This window comes from Leucoraja erinacea, chromosome 4, assembly GCF_028641065.1.
Source record: "Leucoraja erinacea ecotype New England chromosome 4, Leri_hhj_1, whole genome shotgun sequence".
Taxonomy (NCBI): domain Eukaryota; kingdom Metazoa; phylum Chordata; class Chondrichthyes; order Rajiformes; family Rajidae; genus Leucoraja; species Leucoraja erinaceus.
In genome coordinates, this window is record NC_073380.1 from 64,948,657 (window position 1) to 64,972,349 (window position 23,693).

Consider the following 23,693-nt stretch of genomic DNA (forward strand, 5'->3'; position numbering starts at 1 on the left):
CTAATATACCAATGTTTTCTCTAAAGTTCGCCTGCATTTTCGAATTGAATTATTGGACTGGGTTTAAATTCTTAATTGTTTCATATTCAGTTTCAGTTATTGTGAAAGACCACATTTGCCATATTTCCCTGCTAAGAACTCTGAGTGAGTGACGCAATTGAAAGCTGACTCAGTTCCTGTATAAAATTGTTTTGCTGAATGACAAGGGTGTATTAAATTACCACATTTAACTATGATTCTCAGTATATAAAAGGATGCTTTACGAACCACAGATCACTTAGAGATATAGAATGACCGAGAAACAAAGTGAATGGTTTCATTGAAGAAAATAAATCGGCAGCAATGCTTCGCTTCCTTTAGTAGTAAATGTTTTTATGATTTATTTTTTTTTGTAAATGAAAGACTGTGCCATTACTTTGTTCAGTTGATTAATTATTTTCTTTTTCTTTTACAGGTGACTTGAAAATTGAAGATTAAAAGCTGCATTTGCTTTAAATGAATACTAAACAGAAATAAATGAGATGGAAGATGTTTTTATTGCATTTTGTGGCCTGGCCCACAATAATTACACCTACCAACCAAATGAAGAGTCTCACATTAAAGACATTTGTTTCAGTGAAGGTGTAAATCTTCTCGTGCATCTGGCATTTGTGTTCTGCACCCTAATTGGTGTGGTTGTGGTTAAGTGCAGACACCGTTCCAGTACAAGATTTCCTACAGGTTTGAGAGGCTGGATACATTTTCCATGTCACAATGCTCGATGGATATTAACATTCTTCTACATTTTTATATCTGTCTGTGTTGTGGGAGATGGCATCTTATCACAATTGTATTCAAAGTTCAACAGACCGTTTATTTATGTACCTGATGCAGCACAGCTAGCTTCTTGTGTCCTTTCCATAGTTTACTATGATGTTGCTGAAAGTGCAAATGTTCCTATGCTGTTGGTGCTTTTCATTTTTCACTGGCCTGCCGCCTGTAGCATTAATGTGTTGAAGGCATATCAGATGTATTCGCAGAGATTCATCACTAGTGATCTGACTTTTCTCCTTGACTGTACCTTGGCTTCAATCTATGGATTCTTCCTCATCCTGGAACTCAGCATATTTTTTAAAAAGGTATGTCCTACAATTTATGAAAGAAAAATACATATAAAATTAAATTATATTTTCGTAGTGCCTTCTATCATATATTTTACTGTGAGCCATTACACCTGCTCGTGATGTAATACAAATTGCCACTAGATTGACAATGCTGGTGTAGAAATGAAAAGTAACATATTTGTTAACCAAATTTTGAAGTTGGAATTGAGGCATATTGTTGTTTTAGTAGATGTTTCAATAATTCAGTGGTGCTTTATTGTCGCATGTGCGAAGTGCAAACGCACAGTTAAATTATTTACTTCCTAACAGTCCAGTAGAGTATTGCCATACCTAAGCACATCCCCGATTACAATAGTACAGAAATAGTCTTCTCAGCCCACATATAAGATGGGCCATTTTCCTAATCCATGCTCCAGTTTTTATGAGGAGTGCCCAATTCAGACAGGCGCCAGGCTGCTGCGGGCCTCTAGCCATCTCCTTCTTTGGTCGACCAACAACCAACATCCTCTCCTCGCTCGTCCACTTTGGTGTCCTAGGGCCGCCTCCTATAACCGACCTTGAAGGCGTGGTAGGCCAGACCGTGGTTCCCTTCCCATTCCTACTGGTCTTGCTCCTCTCCATCACTTCCGTTGTCCTCGCCGGCTCCATCCTCTCGGACTATGGCCTTCGGTGGACGGGTTGTGGGTTGGGACTCTTCTTCAGACTTCAGACAGGTTTACTCTGAATTGATTAAACCTGTAGTGATATTTTGATAAACTACTACAATTAATTAATACAATTAATAGAATAATCCATTTCAATACCTTAAAAATAGTGCTGCATATTTTAGTTGACTTTTCATTATTTTGCATTAATAACATATTCTCATGAGTTCAGGATTTGTTGGTATTACTTTATTTCTAAAATGTATTAAAAAGAGCTGCATATTTGTTTGGATTTGTTTTCTAATAACAACGTATTGTGGCATCAGCTGATAGTCAGACCACTTGCTGTCCTAACCCTCATCTGTGGTTACGAGGGCTGTCACGTGACGTCTTGGGGTTAAGGGGAGTGTCCTGCTACATTCGCAGATCTCACCTGGAGATCACCAGTTGACAGGTAACTGAGCTCGAGACTAATGCAGCAGCAATGACAATATGTTAGAGGATTAAACGTGTATGTATTTCGAACCTATTATGTCTGAATAAAACAACTGTTTATTCACCACGTTTTCCGCTACATTGGTGACCTGCGACGATCCAAATTTGGGATTTAGTATTTCTCCCGATGCAAGCAGCCTCGAGAGACCTGATGTCTGCAGCCAACGGCCCAGCCCTGCTGAACAATGCTGCTGCCAACCCGGCCCTACCGTAAGGTATGCCGCAGGCCGCCCGGGTCGATGGGCACGGTCCGGGCCTTGTTTGACGGCCGCCAATCTCTCGCACATGGCCTGCCTGGAGCTGACCACCGGGGCTGAGAGGCCACGGCTGGCGCCGCTCCACCACCAGCTGCTGCCCACCGAGGCTGAGAGGCCGCGGCTGCCATTGCTCCCCCACCAGCCGCCGCTCCCCCTACCAGCCGCCACTCCCCCACCAGCTGCTGTAGCAGCCCTCCAGCATCACCGCCGCTGGCCCCGAGAGTGGACCCACCCATTACCCCTCCGGCTACTGCTCAAAGCCTAGCCTCCCGATAGAGTGGGCCTACCAGTGTCGGCTGCCCGAAGACGTCCTTTTGCACCTCACCGGCAAGGACCCCGAAGATCCCCAGGCGCTGGCTGCCCGTCCGGTCGGGCTGTGGTCGGCCCAGCAGTGGGGCGGAGCCTCGGCCAGTCGTGAGTTGGCGGTACCGCGACGGATTCCCTGACTTCTTCCAGTCTCCGCCGAGGGCGCGGCAGCGCAGCTGGTCTCCGATGACACGGGCGACGGTGGGTGGAGTCCCTACGTGCAGTGGTGGTGCGAGGCCTGTCGATGCCGGCCGCCCCACATGCATCCGGGAATCGCCTCGGTTGGCCGCCTTTAAAGGCTGCCTCAGCCGGCCGCCAAAGTGGCCGCCATGACCTACTTCCACATGGCAGACGCAGCGACTGCAAAAATGGCCGACGCAGCCGGCCAGAAACAACGCTAAAACTGCTCTGACTGTTGTCAACAGCGCCACATTCCGGCCAGACACCGTCACAGTAGCCTGAACGGCGTCAACAGCGCCGCCTTCTGGCCGGATGCCATAACTGCAGCCTGACCGCCGTCCACAGCGCCATCATCCGGCCGGATGCCGTCACTGCAGCCTGACCGCCGTCCACAGCACCATCTTCCGGCCGGATGCCGACTCTGCAGCCTGACCGTCGGTAACAGCGCCACTTCAGGTCGGATGCTGTCACTGCAACCTCCAGTTTTCCAGCACAGCTTGGATCGCATCCTGCACCATGGACATTGGACAATTTGCACTTTTACTTTCCTACCACTTTGGACTTGTTTGCTCACTGTAGCTTGATTTGTTTCTTTTCATTTTTTTTTACACTGTAATGACCTCGCCGGGTTTAGCAATAATTTATTTATTTAATTATTTTCTTTGTTTGCATTGTTGCCGGTGTCTCCCAGCCGTTGTTGGGTGCCGTATTTCTCAGGACACGATCCCCAGCTGGTCGATGAGATGCAACTTTGTCTCGTCAAACCTGCGGCTTTTGCATTGGTCTCATCGCACCCCTCAGCATACGGCCAGGGTGGCCCACAGCCGGAGCGTCGACTGCACCCGCGGGACCCACCATCCCAACCCACGGCTGGGGTGCCTCCGACCCACAGCAGGAGCCGCCCTCGACCATGCTAGCACACCTTCTTGTAGAAGGTTAGCGTGTTCTATTCCTTCCCCCGGTTCTGGGCGGGTCCTGTGGCATCAGCTGATAGTCAGACCACTTGTGGTCGAACCGTCGTCAGTGGTTACGAGGGCTGTCACGTGAGGTCTTGGGGTTAAGGGGAGTGCCCTGCTACAGAAGCAGATCTCACCAGGAGATCACCAGTCAACAGGTAGCTGAGCTCGAGACAACAGCCTCACTCAGCTGCAGCAGCAATGACTATGTTAGAGGACCAAATGTGTAAGTATTTCAAAACTATTATGTCTGAATAAAGCAACTTTTATACACAACATTTGGTGCCACTACAGTATCATTGAATTATGATTTGTAATATACTGATTTCTCACTTACTATTGAAATAATTTTTAATTATTATAAATGTATTTATTATGCATTTATTTATTATAGATCTATTTTGTATGCTATTGAAAAATTACAATTTTTTTTGCAATCCTAACAAATAGCAGAACAAATTAATTGGTAATTTCTTTATTTTAGGGTTACTATGGTCCAGGGTATTCCAGAGATATCCCACCTTTAGAATTACAAGACCCAGAAAATAAATTTCATCAGTCTTATGTCAATGTTTTGTCACAGATCACCTACACGTAAGTGAAAAAGTGCAGAATTTTAGCACCTACTTTTTGAAAAATATTATTGCTCAGTTATATCCTTCCAAAATCTTTCAGAATATTAGTTTGCATCAAAACCATTCATTGGACATCTATCCCTGTTGCATAGGTTACTTTTTAGTCACAGGTATGACCACTAGAACATGCTGTATATTTTCATATCAAGAGGTTACATTTATTTTCTGTCTCATCTGATAGTCTTGTCTTATGTCGATAGTGAAAGCATCTCTGTTAGTAAATTACCCACATAGTCATAAATTTTGAGTAGAAGTAGATGATGATTATTGAAGGAGACCATTTGACTCAAGGGCATTTTAGATAAACCCAATCCTCTTCTTGCTATCCTCCAGAGCTCCTCCTACTATTATCCATATGTTACACATGGAATGACAGTGGGTTGGAACTTTGACTGCTTTTCCAGCCAAAGTAGTTATGTTATCCAACCTGCAACTAGTTTACTGGGGAATGGTGACATTTTGGTAAGGCACCATGAATATGACACTCTTGACCAGATCATGAGAATCAGTAATCGTACACCGGAGCACACATGAGGGTCCAGATCAAATCCAGTGCATTCTTTTCTCAGTTAGAGCAAACTCGACATTTGCATAAAGTCACACCTTTGCAGTCAAAGATTATAGGCTCATGCCCACTTGTTGCATTAGCACTCAATCAGGCTGTTGGTTCCATGTAACGTTTTCAGTGCATTATGGAGGAGCAATCTTTTATGTAAGGTCTTGATTAGCAATTCTGTCTTTTGTGAATGGTGTGCAAGATCCAGTGGAACTTTCCCAAAATAACAGGACATTCTCCTATTATGGCCAAAATTCCAATAGCATCCAACATCACCAAAAGTCAATTAATCAGTAATTTGAATGTTTGTGAGAACTTTAAGAATTGGCTATCAGGTTTACATTCATTTCAATATAACTTCATTTTTTTTCCTTAGGTGGATTTCATGGCTTTTAATAAGTGGCTATCGGGAACCAATCAAGATGGAAGTTCTAGGAAAACTCCCTCAGGTTATTTTGATATTGCACCCTCATTGTTAGAATATAGAGTTCCAATAAGGTTTGCATGAAATGCAAAATTGACTAGTATGCACTCCACATGAAAACATTCTAAAAGTAGATAATTCATCAGAATTAGTTCAGAAATGTAATTTCAGGCAAGTTGAACCGAGTGATGAAGTCCTTCGTAATAGCACACGTACTATTGTAAAGATCAGCACAGACTATGATGGAAAATGGATTGGAAATACAAAAGAACACTGCAAATGCTGGAAATCAAACAAAAACAGAAACTGTTGAAAGACGCGATTGGTTAGACAACATCTGTGGTAAGAGAAACAGAGTTAACATTTCAGGGGGAAACTGAAATATTAGCTCTGCTTCTCTTTCCACAGACATTGTCTGACCTGATAAATGTTTCCAGCGTTTACAGATTTGGATTCTTTGCTCCTGTGCCAGTGATGTTATTTTTTCTTTTCTGTAACCCTTGAATAATTAGAAAGACATTTAGGGAGATTGAATCTGATATTTAATTTTGATTGTTTTGGGCTACATAATCTGTAATGGACATGGAATAGTTATACATATTGCACTATATTTATTATTCATTTCACTTACAAATTATCATAATCCACCATGAAAATCTTAGGAATCTGAAAATGTTATTCATTCCACCATATCATTGTATTATTCTTGTCAGATTAATAGTTTGTAAGTATAAGAAGACAATATATTACATTTTTTGTTAAATAAATTCTGGTACAATTTGACATGGTCCACAGAAGAATTTAAATTGTTTTCCCTTTCCCTTCATCCAAGAACCTTTCCTATTTAATGTGAATTTCCTTCTAACTCAGAATACACAAGCACTCCATCTCCACCCTTGTGACTTGGTTAGTGGATTATTTTTCTGGGATGAATGATTACAGTGCTGGCAGTCTAAAGTCACCAATCTTACATTGGTATTTTCTTTTTAGGATGAAACCGCACAGAAAAATTTTGATTTATTAAAATTGAATTATGATAAGCAAAAGGTAAGTAAGCTTTTATGATATTTATGCATCTAGAGAATTCTGTGTAATGTTTACGAGATGGTGATTTGAACTTTGTCATTTTATTGTGAATTTTAGGAAAATATCTCTTCAGGAACAACTGATTCAAGAAATCTAGGCAAAGTAATTTGCAAAACTTTTGGGAGACCTTTCCTGCTAGCAGGAATTTTGAAGCTTTTGGGTGATCTAGCAGGATTAGCTGGGCCTTTCTGCATTGATGGTATTCTGAGATTTGTGGAAGCAGAGCCAAAAGAATTGGTGAAGGTAGGGTTTTAGTGTGTTTTTCTACAGTAACTGTAACAAGCACAAAATCTGGTTGTATGGCCTAGAAGCAAGTTACTGCCATCTACTTTGCTAATAGGGTTAAATCACATAATGCAAAGTCTTCAGTGTTCGAAGCTCTCCAATAGCTATGAATTTAAATAACATTAGAAACTTCAAAGGTTTTGAACGTTTCAAAGGTCTTTTATTGTCACACGTACAAATTAAGGTGCAGTGATATGCGAATTACCATACAGCCATACGAAACAAAAACTCAAGACACACAACTACATAAATGTTAACAAACATCCACCAGAGCGGATTCCCCGCATTCCTCACTGTGATGGAAGGCAAAAAAGTCCAAGCGTCGTCCTCTTTAATATACATCAATAATTTAGTTGAAGAGATTCAAAGTAACATTAGCAAATTTCCAGATGACACAAAGCTGGATGGCAGTGTGAACTGTGAGGAGGATGCTATGAGAATGCAGGGTGACTTGGGTAAGTGCACAGATACATGGCAGATGCAGTTTAACGTGGATAAATGTGAAGTTATCCACTTTGGTGGCAAAAACAGGAAGGCAGATTATTATCTAAATGGTGTCAAGTTGGGAAAGGGGGAAGTACAACGGGATCTGTGGAGTCCTTGTTCATCAGTCAATGAAAGTAAGCATGCAGGTACAGCAGGTAGTGAAAAAAGTGAATGGCATGTTGGCCTTCATAACAAGAGGAGTTGAGTATAGGAGCAAAGATGTCCTTCTGCAGTTGTACAGGGCCTTAGTGAGACCATACCTGGAGTATTGTGTGCAGTTTTGGTCTCCAAATTTGATGGCGGGACTGTCATATGCTGAGAGAATGTAGTGGCTGGGCTTGCATACTCTGGAATTTGGAAGGATGAGAGGGAATCTTATTGAAACATAAGATTATTAAGGGTTTGAACACGCTAGAGGCAGGAAACATGTTCCCGATGTTGGGGGAGTCCAGAACCAGGGGCCACAGTTTAAGAATAAGGCATTTTGAACGGAGATGAGGAAACTATTTTTCACACAGAGAGTTGCGAGTCTGTGGAATTCTGCCTCAGAGGGCAGTGGAGGCCGGTTCTCTGGATACTTTCAAAGGCTCTTAAAGATAGCGGAGTCAGGGGGTATGGGGATAAGGCAGGAACGGGGTACTGATTGTGGATGATCAGCCATGATCACATTGAATAGCGGTGCTGGCTCGAAGGGCCGAATAGCCTGATCCCGCAACTATTATTGATTGATTCTCCCGTGGTTGGGGCAGTTGAACCTGTTGGGCGATCGAAGCCTCCGCGATGGTAAGTCTACAAGCTACCATTATTCCTCAGTGTAAATTGTTCGGAGGGCGTGTGACCAAATATTCCAAAGCATTTCTTCCTCTCACTTTTCATATAGTATTCTAATTATATATAAAAATGTATACAACTAACTGTATATAAAATACATAATTACTGTTAAATATCCGATTGCACTTATAGTTCTTGAAACGGTTGTCGACCCACCCCCACCATTATTTTTTATTCTACTGATGTTTTTTTAATAGTTTTCAAACCTTTAATAACCAGAGCAGCTTGAAGCATATGTGAAATAGACTTCCAGTACAATTACAACACTGACATCTACCTAACAATGTGGAAAGTGTCCAGATATGTCCTGTTCATTAAAAGCAGAACAAATTCAATGTTTTTTCATTGTCACATGTACCAAGACACTGTGCATTCTTTTCTGGCGTACAGTTCATTGAAGTATTACTATACATAAACACAATCTTAGATTAAGTACAAAGTGTAAGGAAATAATCCACTGAGAAAATATCCAAGAGTCACCAGGTTTTGGCTCCATTTTCAAAGTCCGATTTTCTGCTAGGTCAGCTGTCCACAAAGGCCCATTGTCCTGCCAGCATTGCAGGGTCAGCCTGGCCAAGTGAAGTTGTTCGGCATCCTCCACCACTGATCTGTGCCTTTGCAAGCCACGTCCAGTCTGGGAGCAGTCTCTTGGAGCAGCGCCCGTTCTAGTTGAGCCCCTGCAGAGGCTACTGCAGAGCCTCTAGCCATCAACTCGATCTGAATCCCCATATCGGCCATTGAACCATTGTCCCTCTTCTCGCCCCACCCCACTACCGTTGAGCCCTTGTGCCCCAGGGGGGCCTCCCGCAACCGACCTTGAGTTGAACATTCTGTATTCCCCTCTGTTGAGAAGAATCCAATCCAGTTTAATAGCCATCCAATCAGCCTGCTCTTAATCATCAGTAAAGTGGTGCAATTCAATGCTGACTTTGCTAGCAAATGGCACTTAGTGACCAATTACCTACTCACTGATGCCCAGTTTGTATTTCGCCAGAACCACATGATGCCAAACTTCAGCATAGTCTTGGTCTAAGCGTGGACCAAAGAGTTGAATACTGGCTAAGGGTAGACTGACTGCCCCCAATATCAAGGTGCCTTGTTTAAACTAAAGTCATTAGGCATTAAAGAAAAAAAAAAATCAAGTGGTTGGTGTCATTCTTCACACCAAGGAAGTTAAAGCTTAGCGGTTAGTCATCCCATTCCCCAGGACATCACTATAGGTGTTCCTCAAGTCAGGATCCTTGCCCCATCTGTCATGAACTGTTTTATCAATGACTGTCCTTCCATTGAAAAGATCAGAAAGAGACTGTTCTACTCTTAAGTAAATAAATCAGTCATACCCACATGGAGTTAGACAATATTCAGGCACAGGCTGATAGGTGGCAAGTGACATTTGTATTACAAGTACCAGGCAATTACCATCTCCAATAAAAGAGAATCTAACCACCTATCAATGACATTACTATCACTGGTTCCATCATCACTATCCTGGGTCATCATTGACCAGAACCCTCCAGTGGATCATTCACAGAAGTATTGTGGCTACCAAATCAGGTTGAAATAAAAGTAACAAGATTATGCTGATTTTCATTATAAAATTGTGATAAACAGATGAGGATCCAAATCACATTGTAAAACGGAAAATCCATCTGCACAGCTCTAGGTATCTGTTTGGGAAGAGGTATCGGAAATATTTAATAAATGGTAATGATGTTTCATCTCCTGATTTTACATAGGAAATCCATTTTGTCAGTTTCTGGGAATTTACTAATAATGGCTATGTTTTGGCATTCTTGATGATGTGCACAGTGCTCTTTCAGCACCTCTGCTTGCAGATGTCTTATTATATTGTTATTCGAGATGGAATACGCATAAGATCAAGTCTGCAGGTAAGATGGTTTTATTTTATCCTTCTTTCCCACAAGCCAATTTTCTCTTTTCCTTTCCACCTGTTGACATTTTTCCCCAGGTTCTGATTTTATGCCAGTACTGCGCTCACCTACATCTCATCTATGTCTTAAGAAAGTGGCCATTCTTTAAAGATGTTCAGCTGTATGGGCCTCAATCCTATGGCCTCCTGCCAATCTGTTTAAATTCAGCAGGGTCAAATGCTCGATTAATGTAAGACATATCCTAATCCAATTTAAAATTTACATAGACTATATTACTCGAAAACCAAACTGAATAAAAGATTTTCCAAATGTTTCCCCCATCTGTGATAAATGTCTATCTCAAGAAGCAACTATAGCACACTCCTTCGTCTCCTGCATAAAACTTCATAAATTTTGGAAATAAATCTTTGAAATCTTCACAAAAATATTTAAAATAAAATTGGACCCTAACACAGAATTGATTATTTTCGGAACAATGGAAGCCTGCTCTGAGGTAACTTCATTTCAAAATAGTTTTCTTAACTATGGCTTGATAACGGCAAAAAAACGTATACTCAAATTTTGGAAAAATGCACCCACCCCAGCGCTTAAAATGTGGATCACAAACACGTCTGAAATGTTACATCTTGAAGATATGAGATTCGTCCTAGCAGGAAAATCAGAACAATTCTTAAAGATATGGTCTCCTTTCATCGATTTATTACGTATAATATGGTGCAACATAACTCAGGAAATTAACCGTTTCAGAACTGGGTGAGGGGTGTGGAAAGATATGAAGTAGGTATATTCCTTTTCTTTTCTATTCTATTTTTTTCTTTCCCTTTTTTCTCTTTTTTTAAAATTTCCTTTTCTGGTTTTCTCTTATTTTTCTACATCTTTATGGGCTCTTTCTCTCTATCCATCCACAAACTACTAATTGTTCACTTCTAGGGCTTACACAGCACTACTTTCCTTAATCTTTTTTCTTCTTTTCTTGTTTCTGTTATTTTTCTATTGTTAAATTTAAAACAAGAAGTTGTACACGAAATATATTATGTTATATGCCACGGTTTTTATGACTGTACATTGCTTCTAATAAAAATATTTTAAAAAAATTCAGCAGTGTCTTTAGATAGAATGAAGAGCCTGACCCAATTTCAATCTTCCCCCTCTCTTCCCCCAATTACAAAATAAAAAGAGAAAATGATAAAGATAGCAGGTCAGGCATCAATTGTAGAGAGGAAGGTTTTAGGACTAAACCTATTATCCTAAAATGACAACGTATGAGAACTTCATTTTCCCCTCTTTCCATTCCTTAGTTCACATAGTGGAATGATTTAGGGGTGGGGAGAATGAGTGGGAGATTAAATAAGTAGTTATCAAGTTTGGGTGCACTAAAGGTTAACAGACTTAATAGGCATGGTTCATGTTTCTCAGCTGACAGGAAATATGGCAACTAAAGGGAAGTAAGCATTTCTGATTCCAGCACTTAAATGATTATCCACGAACTACATTGAACACAATGACCTGGCAGGCAGCCCACCTCAGCCCAAAACCTCCAAGGTAACTAACCACAATATGTCTTCCAGTAAACGTGATACCCCAACCCTCACCATAAACTGTTGTTTGCCTTTGTCATCTTACAACAGCTTGCCAACACCTCCCACTGTCTTTATTTCTAATTCAGATTCAGATTCAAATGTATTGTCATTGTGCAGTGTACAGTACAGAGACAGCGAAATGCAGTTAGCATCTCCCTAGAACTGTGCATTTATGTAAATAAAGCATGGTGCACGGACACCACCATCATCGAGAGTCACTGCTCAGCTAACCTAGAGTTCCTCTTGGTTAGATGCAGACCGTTCTATCTGCCCAGAGAGTTTACCTCCACTGTTGTGATTGCAGCCTATATTCCTCCTGATGCTAATGCTAAGCTTGCAATGAAAGAACTGCATACTGCCATTAGCAAACAACAGACTCACAACCCCGAGGCAGCCTTCATTGTTGCGGGTGACTTTAATCACTCCAACCTGAAGACTGTACTCCCCAAATTCCACCAACATGTCTCCTTCGCCACTAGAGAAGACAAGACACTGGACAAAGTCTACACAAACATGGCTGAAGCTTACAAAGCCGTCCCCCTCCCCCACCTTGGACAGTCTGATCACCTCTCATTGTTCCTGCTCCCAAAGTACTCCCCACTCATCAGACGGGTTAAACCCACTGTGAGGACAGTTAAAGTTTGGTCAGAGGAGGCGGACTCCACACTTCAGCAGTGTTTTGGAAACACTGACTGGAAGGCGTTTGCAGCCCAGGCCACCCTTGACTCTCACACGGACATTGATTCCTATACATCCTCTGTTCTGGACTTTATAAACTCCACCATCAATAGTGTCACCTCCCTCAAACGGGTGACCATATTCCCGAATCAGAAGCCATGGATGAACAGCGAGGTCAGGCTACTGCTGAAAGCACGGGACACCGCTTTCAGGTCAGGCGATGCCCGAGCCTACAGTTCATCCAGGGCTAACCTGAAGAGGGGCATCAAGAAGGCCAAGCACTGCCATAAGCTAAGGATTGAGGAGTACTTAAACAACAACCCCGACCCCCGACGCATGTGGCAAGGCATCCAGGCCATCACGGACTATAGACCCACCAACACCACCCCCACATCCAGCGACGCCTCCTTCCTTGAGGAGCTTAACCACTTTTATGGCCGCTTTGACAGGGACAATCTAGAGATGGCCATCAAGGTCATCTCTACCGCTTGTTGAATAATTCTCAACTTTCAACCATTAAACTCATGGAGGGAGATTTTTGCCCTGAGTCTCATATAATTTGTTATAGATTGGGCATAGCCGAGCTCTCCTCACTGCCCCTTTTTTCCTTCCTCCATGCTCCGCTCCCACTTACCACCTCTAATGTTCTGATTTACCAAGTACTATACCAAGTGAACTTCAGTTGATTCCCCTTCTCTGGGTAAAAGACTGCATTCACCTTATTATTATCATGATTTTGTACATCTCTATAAGATCACCCCTAACCAAGTGAAAAATTCTAATTGCATTTTACAGTACCTCTGCTTTCCATTTTTGCAATGTATTAATACTTTTTCAGGCCATTAACCCCACCATTCTGTCCTCTGTAAATGTGGTCAATATGTTGCTTTCATTGGTATGCTTTATGGCTTTGTAGAAGTAATGCCTATACTGCATGCACAATCTTTATGTTTAAATAATTCTCCTCATCTACTACAACGGTACTTCATAAACTCTCAGCCTCCAACACCAAATGCACAAGGTCATCTAGTGTGTGGAGTATCAAAACATGCCCTATCTACCATTCTAATTTGAATGTATATCACTTATCCTTTATGCTCACTAGATTTTCCTACTCTTCTTAAGAACAATTAGGTCAAATTTATTGTCACAAGAACAGGGTTATAGAGACAATGAAAATCTTGCTTGCAGCAGCATTACATGCACCTAGTGTAACGCAAAAGATCATTTTAGACATTAATTACACCTTATACAAGACAGTGAAAAGAACCATGCAAAAAAAAAAAATATTAGAGCAAAAACACAATTGGAAAACAATTAGTGATGAGCAATGTACTATGAACTGAATAAATTGAAATAAATCAGAATTATCAAGGCATTTCGTATTAATTTTCTAGACAATGATTTACGTGAAAACGTTGTCACTGCCAGTGCGGGTCTTCAATGGTGATCATCTGACGGTGGGCCAGATCATCAATCACATGTCGGTGGATGCTTTTCAAATAATGATGGTGGCATTTATGGGATTCTATGTCATTGCAATTCCAATACAGGTATGTTTACTTCATAAAAGCTAAATTATCAGAAATTAACTAAATGGGAAATATTTCGTAAAGTGGCCTTCTCTGGGGCATTGTAGTGTTTGCAGCTCGCATGTCAATAATGTGGACCATAGAATTAAAGATGTTATTGCAGTAAATATATTTAGAAAAATGGCCTTACTCATGCATGGAGACACCAGCTTCCTGACAATTATATACAGAAATTATAGAACTGCATGCATGCTTCTGATAAATTAACCATAAATAAATGATGGTTGCCATCATTTTCTTTGCAGTTTTCCACTGAAAAAATGATAAATTAAGTTAGTGATAGAGAGGACCAATGAACTGAGAAAATTTCATTTTTAATTGGAAAAAAAACTTCACTTCCAAAAGCAGTGTAAATTGTACCATGTGTAGATTGCAATAAATCGTGAAACCTATAGAATTTTCCTGGAAATTTCCAGATTTGATCACAATTGTGACAAAATAGAAAACTTTCCATATTCTATCGAAGACAATTAGTAAGTAACCTGGGGTTGTAAAATGGATTCTTAAAATGCTAGTTTAGGAACAAGTAAAATATTGCAGCGGCACATTATTCAAATAATACAATCTATTATTGTAAAACTCTGATCTTGGATGTTTACTTGTGGGTTTGCTTGCTTGCTTGCTTGAACTTTTTCTTTGATTCACATCTCCAAAACCTGTCGTGGTAACGATGACATTTTTACATATTCTGGTAGAGTTTTACCTCATGATCTCAAAAATCCCCTCATCTGAAAATTTGATTTATTACTTCCTGAGTTTTTAACTAAAATTGTTCACCAATCTGACATATTTTTAAAATCTAACGTGCTGAAGCGAGCTGGATGACGTCACAATGCCTCTGCTCCTCGCGGTAAGCTGCGTAGAATTTTCAACCTGCCCCCCCCTCCCTCTCTAGGGAGTGGTGAATATTGGGACCTATGGGTGAGTGGTGGAGTATTGCGTTCGGGAACCAGCCCTCCCGTGTGATGTCACACCCCTCCCACCCCTCAATTTCTACCCGCCTCCTTCTCCCTCTACCCCCCCCCCCCCCCCCCCCCCCCCAGCCGCGCCTGTGCAGTTGGGGGTTATGCGTGAATGGATAGCGCGGGGGATTGGGTAAAAGGAGCAAATTAATAATATTAGTATAGTATCAAGGGGGTGGGGGTTAGTGTGTGTGGGGGGTGGTTAGTGTGTGTGTGTGGGACGCCAGAGGCCGCCCCCCCCCCCTGCAACAGCGCGTTGAAGGGACAGGACCCAACGGGTCCCCCTTGGTCTAGTGAACAATAAAGAACAATATTTTTCATGCATTGGATCACTCGCACAGTGTGTATTTTACCAAGTCTTGCTGCAGTTCCCCAAAATTACAAACTATTTTTAGTTTAAAAGATATTGTGGCTTCATCAAACTGCTGGTGCACCCTAATTAATGCTACTTTGGATGCACATATAAATTGTAACAATCGGTGAAGCATCTCGGCATTATCTTTTAACGGTCAATTAGGGATGGGCATTAAATCATGTCATTGTCAGCAATCCCCATGTGTTCAGCGACAAAACTGCGATGGAACTTTTAAAACCTTTATTGCAATTGCATGAAACAATTTAGTTGTTACTTTATTTTGTACTATTCCAATCATTTTACTACTAAATACATTACTTGTATCTTGATTTCAGATTATATTGACAGTTCTGTTGCTCTATCTGCAACTGGGGTATAGTGCGTTGATAGGAATCTCTATCATTATAGTGCTCACCCCTCTTCAGTACTATATCGCAAAGAAATTTCTTTCTATTCAACAAATAACAATGGAGTGTACAGATGACAGGATCAAGAAATCCCATGAAATGCTGCAGAACATAAAGGTAATGACTGCTATATTTGGTGAGTACAACTGCATTCCTGTTTGAATTTGGAAAAAAAACTGTTAAATAAACTATTATCTTGGCAAACAATTACTTTTTTTATGTTATAAGGAAAACTGTTTACTTCCATATATTTATATACAATCCTACTTTATATACAATCACTATTTCATTCTGACTTTAATATTAGCTTAACAGCAGATGGTGATCTCAAAATGAGCTGATATTTGGCAAAAAAGTATTTAATCTAAGGTGTAGAGGTTTGCTGGGACTCTAAGGGGAATTTTCTTTTTCACACGGAAAATGGTTAGACCGTTAGAGTATGGAATACATTGACTGCAGAGATGGTGGAGGTAGAAAATTTCATGAGATTTAAGAATCGGATAGACAAGTGCTTGAATCGTCAAGGTTTAATATGCCACAGACCTAATATAGGTAAAAAGGATTATATAGGAACCACAGATATAGTGGGCCGAACGGCATGTTTTTGTGCTGGACAACTCTGTGACTCCTGCAACTGGATCCTCAATTTCCTGGACTTCCTGTTATCAGGCAACCTAACCATCCTATCAACAACTAGAGAGCAGTCCTGAACTACTATCTACTTCATTGGAAACCCTCAGACGATCTTTGAATGGTCTTTACTGGCTTTATCTTGCACTACACGTTATTCACGTTATTCCCTTTATCAGGTATCTGTACACTGTGGATGACTCGATTGTAGTCATGTTTTTTTGTTCTTTCCATTGACTGGTTAACACACAACAAAAGCTTTTCACTGTACCTCGGTACAAGATTAAAGATTCAAGAGAATTTATTGTCATGTGTCCCAGATAGGAGAATGACATTCTTGCTTTGCTTCAGCACAACAGAATATAGTAGACATAAATAAATACAGAACAGAATTGATCAGTGTGACCATATACCAGGTGTGGGTCCTTGATGATGCTGGCAGCCTTTTTGAGGCAGCGACTGCGATAGATCCCCTCGATGGTAGGGAGGTCAGAACCGATGATGGACTGGGCAGTGCTTACAACTTTTTACAGTCTTTTCCGCTCCTGGTACACGTGATAATAAACTAAACTCAAACTCTATCATTATGAGTTCAAATAACTTGGAATTTTAGCTACTGAGTTGATGATCTTTCCAGCAGCTCTAATTTTTCAAAGTAGACAAAAATGCTGGAGAAGCCCAGTTAGTGAGGCAGCATCTATGGAGGGAAGGAATGGGTGACGTTTCAGGTCGAGACCCTTCTTCAGGCTGAGGTGGGGGGGGGGGGGGGGGGGGGGGGGGGGGGGGGGGGAAGAAAGGAAGAAGAAAGGAAGAGGTGGAGACAGTGAGCTGTGTGAGAGCTGGGAAAGGGAGGGGAAGGAGGGAGAAAGCAAGGACTACCTGAAATTGGAGGTCAATGTTCATACCGCTGGGGTGTAAACTACCCAAGCGAAATATGAGGTGCTGCTCCTCCAATTTGCGGTGGGACTCACTCTGGCCATGGAGGAGACCCAGGACAGAAGGGCGGATTCGGAATGGGAGGGGGGAATGAGAATGGGAGGGGGAGTTGAAGTGCTGAGCCACCGGGAAGCGATCGCCAAGCCTGCGCTTTGGTCTCACCGATGTAGAGCAGTTGGCACCTAGAACAGCGGATGCAATAGCTGAGGTTGAAGGAGGTGCAGGTGAACCTCTGTCTCACCTGGAAAGACTGCTTGGCTCCTTGGATGGAGTCGAGGGGGGAGGTAAAGTGACAAATGAAACATTTCCTGCAGTTGCAAGGGAAAGTACCAGGGGAGAGGGTGATTTGGGTGGGAAGGCACGAATTGACCAGGGAGTTGAGGAGGGAGCGGTCTCTGCGGAAAGCCAAAAGGGAAGATCTGAAGATGTGGCCAGTGGTGGGATCCCGTTGGAGGTGGCGAAAATGTTGGAGGATTATTTGTTGTATGTGATGGCTGGTGGCGTGGAAGGTGAGGACAAGGGGGACTCTATCCTTGTTACAATTGGGGGGGGGGGGGGGGGGGGGAGAGTGGAGTGGAGCTACGGGATATAGATGAGACCCTGGTGAGAGCCTCATCTATGGTCGAAGAGGGGAACCCCCGTTCCCTAAAGAATGAGGACATCTCCGATGCCCTGGTTTGGAACACCTCATCCTGGGTGCAGATGCGGCGTAGATGGAGGAATTGGGAGTAGGGTCCTTACAGGAAGCAGGGTCGGAAGAAGTGTAGTCCAGATAACCATGGGAGTCAGTGGGTTTGTAGTAGATGTCGGTCAGTAGTCTGTTATCTGAGATGGAGATAATGAGGTCTAGAAAGGGTTGGGAGATGTCAGAAATGGTCCAGGTGAATTTGAGTGCCAGATGGAAATCTTCCATATCAAATGGTGACACGGAGCAGAACTGAGGTTGCCCCTTTGAATTCCCCTTATTAGGTTACTCTCCGTAGTATGGAAACTGCCATTTTCAAAGTCGCAAACAATAATCACCTGAATTACTGTGACTAGGGTAGCAGGGAGTTGTAGCTGCCTGGAAAATGTGTCAGAGTTGGTGTTGGGACCAGATATGATGGTATTTAAGAGGGTTTTAGAACGCAGAGATGGAAGGGATATGGATCATGTGAAGGCAGAAGGGATTAGTTTAATTTGGCATCACATTTGTCACTGATATCATGGTCTGAGTCGTGTTTCTGTGCTGTCCTGTTGTATGTTCTATGTACACCAACTATCTTTCCACTGGTACCTGTACTCCCAAGTTGTTCTCCAACACTGACATATCTTCAGCTCTTCCATGGACAGGTATCACAGTCTTTAGGCCTTGTGATTGCTAGAGAAACAGTACCTAGAGTCCCTCCTCCTTTAACTGCTCCTATAACTCCATTTATTTTCACTCTCCCAACCTGAATTGCCCCTGTACCTCAGTGCCCTAGTCTGTTTGCTCATCTACCCTGTAATTGTGCCTCGAGCAATTAAGTTGCATGTGGTTTCCATCAACTCCTCTGTACTTCATGTGCACTATTTCACTTGCACTAGCTCCACCATTCTCCCTCTCTCTGCCACCTGAATCATCTGCCAATTAACCCCTCCTTAGCTGCTCCAACTATCACTTGCCAGCTTTTGCCTCAGCCTTTTCTGTCACCTTTCTACCAGCTATGTCCCCTGCACTCCTCCCTTGAAGGAGGGGTCCCAAAATATCATCTGTCCATTTCCCTTCACATATGCTGCCTGGCCAGCTGAGTTCCTCCAGCAGTTTGTTTTGTTTGCCTCGCATGCAATGCTTGCCTTAAAATATTTAATTCTGTTACTTTCAGCTTTATCTCACATAGCGCTTTATTCAACAATACACCAATTCTATACGCCACAGTCTGTGGTCTTTCTGGATATTGTGGTAAAAATAATTTTGTGCGTTAAGTGGGACCATTTAAATTCCAACCCATTAATACCTTTGTGTCACCTTGCAATAATTAACCAGTTCTAGCTTGTTGCCTGATACTTGTGGCTCGGTGTGGTGTGGCGGCGCCTATCATAGAAACATAGAAAATAGGTGCAGGAGTAGGCCATTCGGCCCTTCGAGCCTGCACCGCCATTCAATATGATCATGGCTGATCATCCAACTCAGTATCCTGTACCTGCTTTCTCTCCATACCCCCTGATCCCTTTAGCCACAAGGGCCACATCTAACTCCCTCTTAAATATAGCCAATGAACTGGCCTCAACTACCTTCTGTGGCAGAGAATTCCACAGTTTCACCACTCTCTGTGTGAAAAATGTTTTTCTCATCTCGGTCCTAAAAGATGTCCCCCTTATCCTTAAACTGTGACCCCTTGTTCTGGACTTCCCCAACATCGGGAACAATCTTCCTGCATCTAGCCTGTCCAACCCCTTAAGAATTTTGTAAGTTTCGATAAGATCCCCCCTCAATCTTTTAAATTCTAGCAAGTACAAGCCGAGTCTATCCAGTATTTCTTCATATGAAAGTCCTGACATCCCAGGAATCAGTCTGGTGAACCTTCTCTCTACCCCCTCTATGGCAAGAATGTCTTTCCTCAGATTAGGAGACCAAAACTGTACGCAATACTCCAGGCGTGGTCTCACCAAGACCCTGTACAACTGCAGTAGAACCTCCCTGCTCCTATACCCAAATCCTTTTTCTATGAATGCTAACATACCTTTCGCTTTCTTCACTGCCTGCTGCACCTGCATGCCTACTTTTAATGACTGGTGTACCATGACACCCAGGTCTCGTTGCATCTTCCCTTTTCCTAATCGGCCAGCATTCAGGTCTACTTTCCTGTTTTTGCCACCAAAGTGGATAACCTCACATTTATCCACATTATACTGCATCTGCCATGCATTTCCCCACTCACCCAGCCTATCCAAGTCACCTTGCAGCCTCCTAGCATCCTCCTCACAGCTAACACTGCCCTCCAGCTTCATGTCATCTGCAAACGTGGTGATGTTGCATTCAATTCCCTCGTCCAAATCATTAATATATATTGTAAATAGCTGGGGTCCCAGCACTACAAACTGGGATGAACAATTGTTGTAGTTCATCCATGCAGTCTTTAAATGCCTTCCATTGCATATCCACCGTCAACCCTTTAAGAATCAATTGTGTCTATCTTGGCCAATTCACATTTCATACCCTCAAAGTTACCTTTCTTTAAGTTCAGAACCCTTGTTTCTGAATTAACAATGTCACTCTCGATCCTAATGAAGAACTCAACCATATTATGGTCACTCTTGCCCAAGGGGCCATGCACAACAAGACTGCTAACTAACCCTTCCTCATTACTCAATACCCAGTCTAGAATAGCCTGCTCTCTCATTGGTTCCTCTACATGTTGGTTTAGAAAACTATCCCGCATGCATTCCAATAAATCCTCTTCCTCAGCACCCCTGCCAATTTGATTCACCCAATCTATATGTAGATTGAAGTCGCCCATTATAACTGTTTTACCTTTGTTGCACGCATTTCTAATTTCCTGTTTGATGCCATCCCCAACTCCACTACTACTGTTAGGCCCGACTACAGTCCGTCTGTTTTTTTTACAGAGATTATCTTTGTCAGTAATTTAAAGTCTTAGCATTTTGCAATGTTTGCTGTATTCTGAGGATTCAAGAGATGTATCCATGGTGAACCTTTAGTGCTAAATAATTATTTGAGAAATATCATTTTTTTCCTTCAACTTGGTTGGTTTTTCAGAGGGAAATGGTCTCATTGTAAAACACAAGGAATAAAAATGTAGTCTCCTTTAAAGCCTCTTAGGGCTTTAACCTTTGGAATACTGCTTAGAATAATCCTTCCAAATGAAGAGGCAGCAAAAATTAACAAAAAATCTTCATTTCATCAGCACTTAAGGTTCACCAAGAATTCATTGCTTGAATACTGAGAATTCAACAAACACTCTAGCAGTGACTAGTGGGGTGCCGCAAGGCTCAATGTTGGGACCCCATTTATTTACAATATGTATTAACAATTTAGATGAGGGAATTAAATGTAACATCTCCAAGTTTGTGGATGACACAAAACTGGTGGCAGAGTGAGCTGCGAGGAGGATGCTATGAGACTCCAGGATGACTTGCATAGGTTGGGTGAGTGGGCAAATGCATGACAGTTGCAGTATAATGTGGATAAATGAGAGGTTGTCCACTTTGGTGGCAAGAACAAGAAGGCAGATTGTTATCTGAATGGTGTCAGATTAGGAAAAGGCGAGGTGCAATGAGACCTGGGTGTCCTTGTACATCAGTCACTGAAAGTAAGCATGCAGGTACAGCAGGCAGTGAATAAAGTAAATGAGGATTTGAGTATAGGAGCAAGGAGGTCCTACTGCAGTTGTACAGGGTCCTGGTGAGACCATACCTGGAGTATTGTGTTCAGTTTTGGTCTCCTAATTTGAGGAAGGATATTCTTGCTATTGAGGAAGGATGAAATGGGATCTTATAGAAACATATACAATTATTATAAGGATTGGACAGGCTAGATGCAGGAAAAATGTTCCCGATGTTGGGGAAGTCCAGAACCAGGGGTCACAGTTTAAGAATAAGGGGTAGGCCGTTTAGGACTGAGATGAGGAAAAAGTTTTTAACCCAGAGAGTAGTGAATCTGTGGAATTCTCTGCCACAAAGGATATGGAGGCCAATTTACTGGATGTTTTCAAGAGAGAGTTAGATTTACTGTGGCTCTGGGGGCAAAAGGAATCAAAGGATATGGGGAAAAGCAGGAACGAGGTACTGATTTTAGATGATCAACTATTTTCTATGTTTCTATGTGTCTAAAATGCTAAAGATATTAAATTAACATCCCAGGAGTGGCACTGGAGGCACCCCTGACAGTGGCATATAAGAGGCTTTTGTTGATACATGAATCTGCAGTGAATGGAGAGATATGGATCACATGTAGGTAGAGGAGGTTGGTTCAGCATTGATGTTGTGGGCCAAAGGACCTGTTCCTGTGCTGTACTGTTCTATGTTCTATAAACAGCGAAGCTAATCTCTAGCATGTAAATGAACGCAGCAATAATTTCTGATTTCTAAACATTACATTTTTAAGAAATGAAACTATTTGCCTAACTTTGTTTTATTAATGCCTGATAACATCACAGCATTTAAAAGAATAAATAAAATGAGGTTCTCAGTGTATTTATACATTGACAAAGTCTTAAGTTTGACTACCTAGTATCCAGAGTGTGATAGCAAATTGGAAACAAAATTGGCCTGGAGGTTGGAGGTAGAGCGTGGAGGATTGGAGAGAAGGCAAATGATGTGCCTGCCTTCTTTGACCGAGACAAAGTGTGTAGGAATTGGGACGTCATGTTAAGGCTGTACAATGGTGTGCAGCTCTGAGAATAATGTGATTAAGCAAGATAGAGTGCAGAAAAGGTTCACAGGAATGATGCCTGGAATAAAGGCCTTGAGTTAGAAGGAGAGATTCGGACTGTTTTCCTTGAGCGAATGTGGTTAAAGGGTGAACTTATAGAGATATACTAGACTGTGGGACCCGTTGAATCCCATGTTCACACGGGAGGGCTGGTCCCCCAACGCAATATTCCACCAATTCCAATATTGCTGGCCAGTGGGGGTGGGGTGGGGCTTTCTGGAGCGCAGGTTGGGTGTTGTCGGCTGAAGGGACTGGTTTCCAGAGGGTTAGAGAGAGAGAGAGAGAGAGAGAGAGAGAGAGCGTAGATCGCGCAGGGAGCAAATGACCATGTAACAATTACAGCACGGAAACAGGCCATCTCGGCCCTACAAGTCCGTGCCGAACAACTTTTTTCCCTTAGTCCCACCTGCCTGCACTCATACCATAACCCTCCATTCCCTTCTCATCCATATGCCTATCCAATGATACCAACGAACCTGCCTCCACCACTTCCACTGGAAGCTCATTCCACACCGCTACCAATGAAGGGAGGGAGAAAAGAAAAATACTGGGGTGAGGTTTAATACTTGCAGGGGGAATAGTTACTGATGGGCTGAAAGGACTCTTCCTGGGCTAGTACAGGCCTGATGGGCCGAAGGGGCTCTATAAAAAAAAATCTGTTAACTCCCTGTGAAAGGCACTTTTCTGGACTTTTCCTAGCCTGGCATGGGCTTTTTGTGCCAAAATGCTCCCCCTGGGCTAATACGGGCATTTTGGGCAAAACGGACTGGTTTCTTGGCTAATAGGGGCCTTGTGAGCCAAAAGTAGTGTTTCAGGCAGGCCAAACAACTCATTTCATTTCCAGTTGCATTGCAGTTTCAAGCACAGGGCAGGCCAAATAGCTCATTGCATTTTCATTTCACTTCCATTGCCATTGCCTTATCAAGCACAGGGCAGGCCAAGCCAAACAACTGATTGCATTTCCACTTAATTTCCATTGCCATTACACTTTCAAGCACAGGGCC

General features: G+C 42.3%; 1 protein-coding gene across 1 annotated transcript in view; it reads left to right on the forward strand.

Moving 5' to 3' along the window:
* The first annotated feature begins 396 nt into the window (after window positions 1-396).
* The window catches only part of LOC129696506 (ATP-binding cassette sub-family C member 9-like), an 85,645-nt gene continuing 62,348 nt past the window's right edge, over window positions 397-23,693 (forward strand). Inside the window, 8 exon segments of the mRNA XM_055634481.1 lie at window positions 397-1,118; window positions 4,426-4,535; window positions 5,509-5,581; window positions 6,547-6,603; window positions 6,700-6,885; window positions 9,981-10,133; window positions 13,792-13,947; window positions 15,639-15,827. Of these exon segments, the coding sequence (XP_055490456.1) occupies window positions 522-1,118; window positions 4,426-4,535; window positions 5,509-5,581; window positions 6,547-6,603; window positions 6,700-6,885; window positions 9,981-10,133; window positions 13,792-13,947; window positions 15,639-15,827 (1,521 nt within the window). The 5' untranslated portion in view covers window positions 397-521.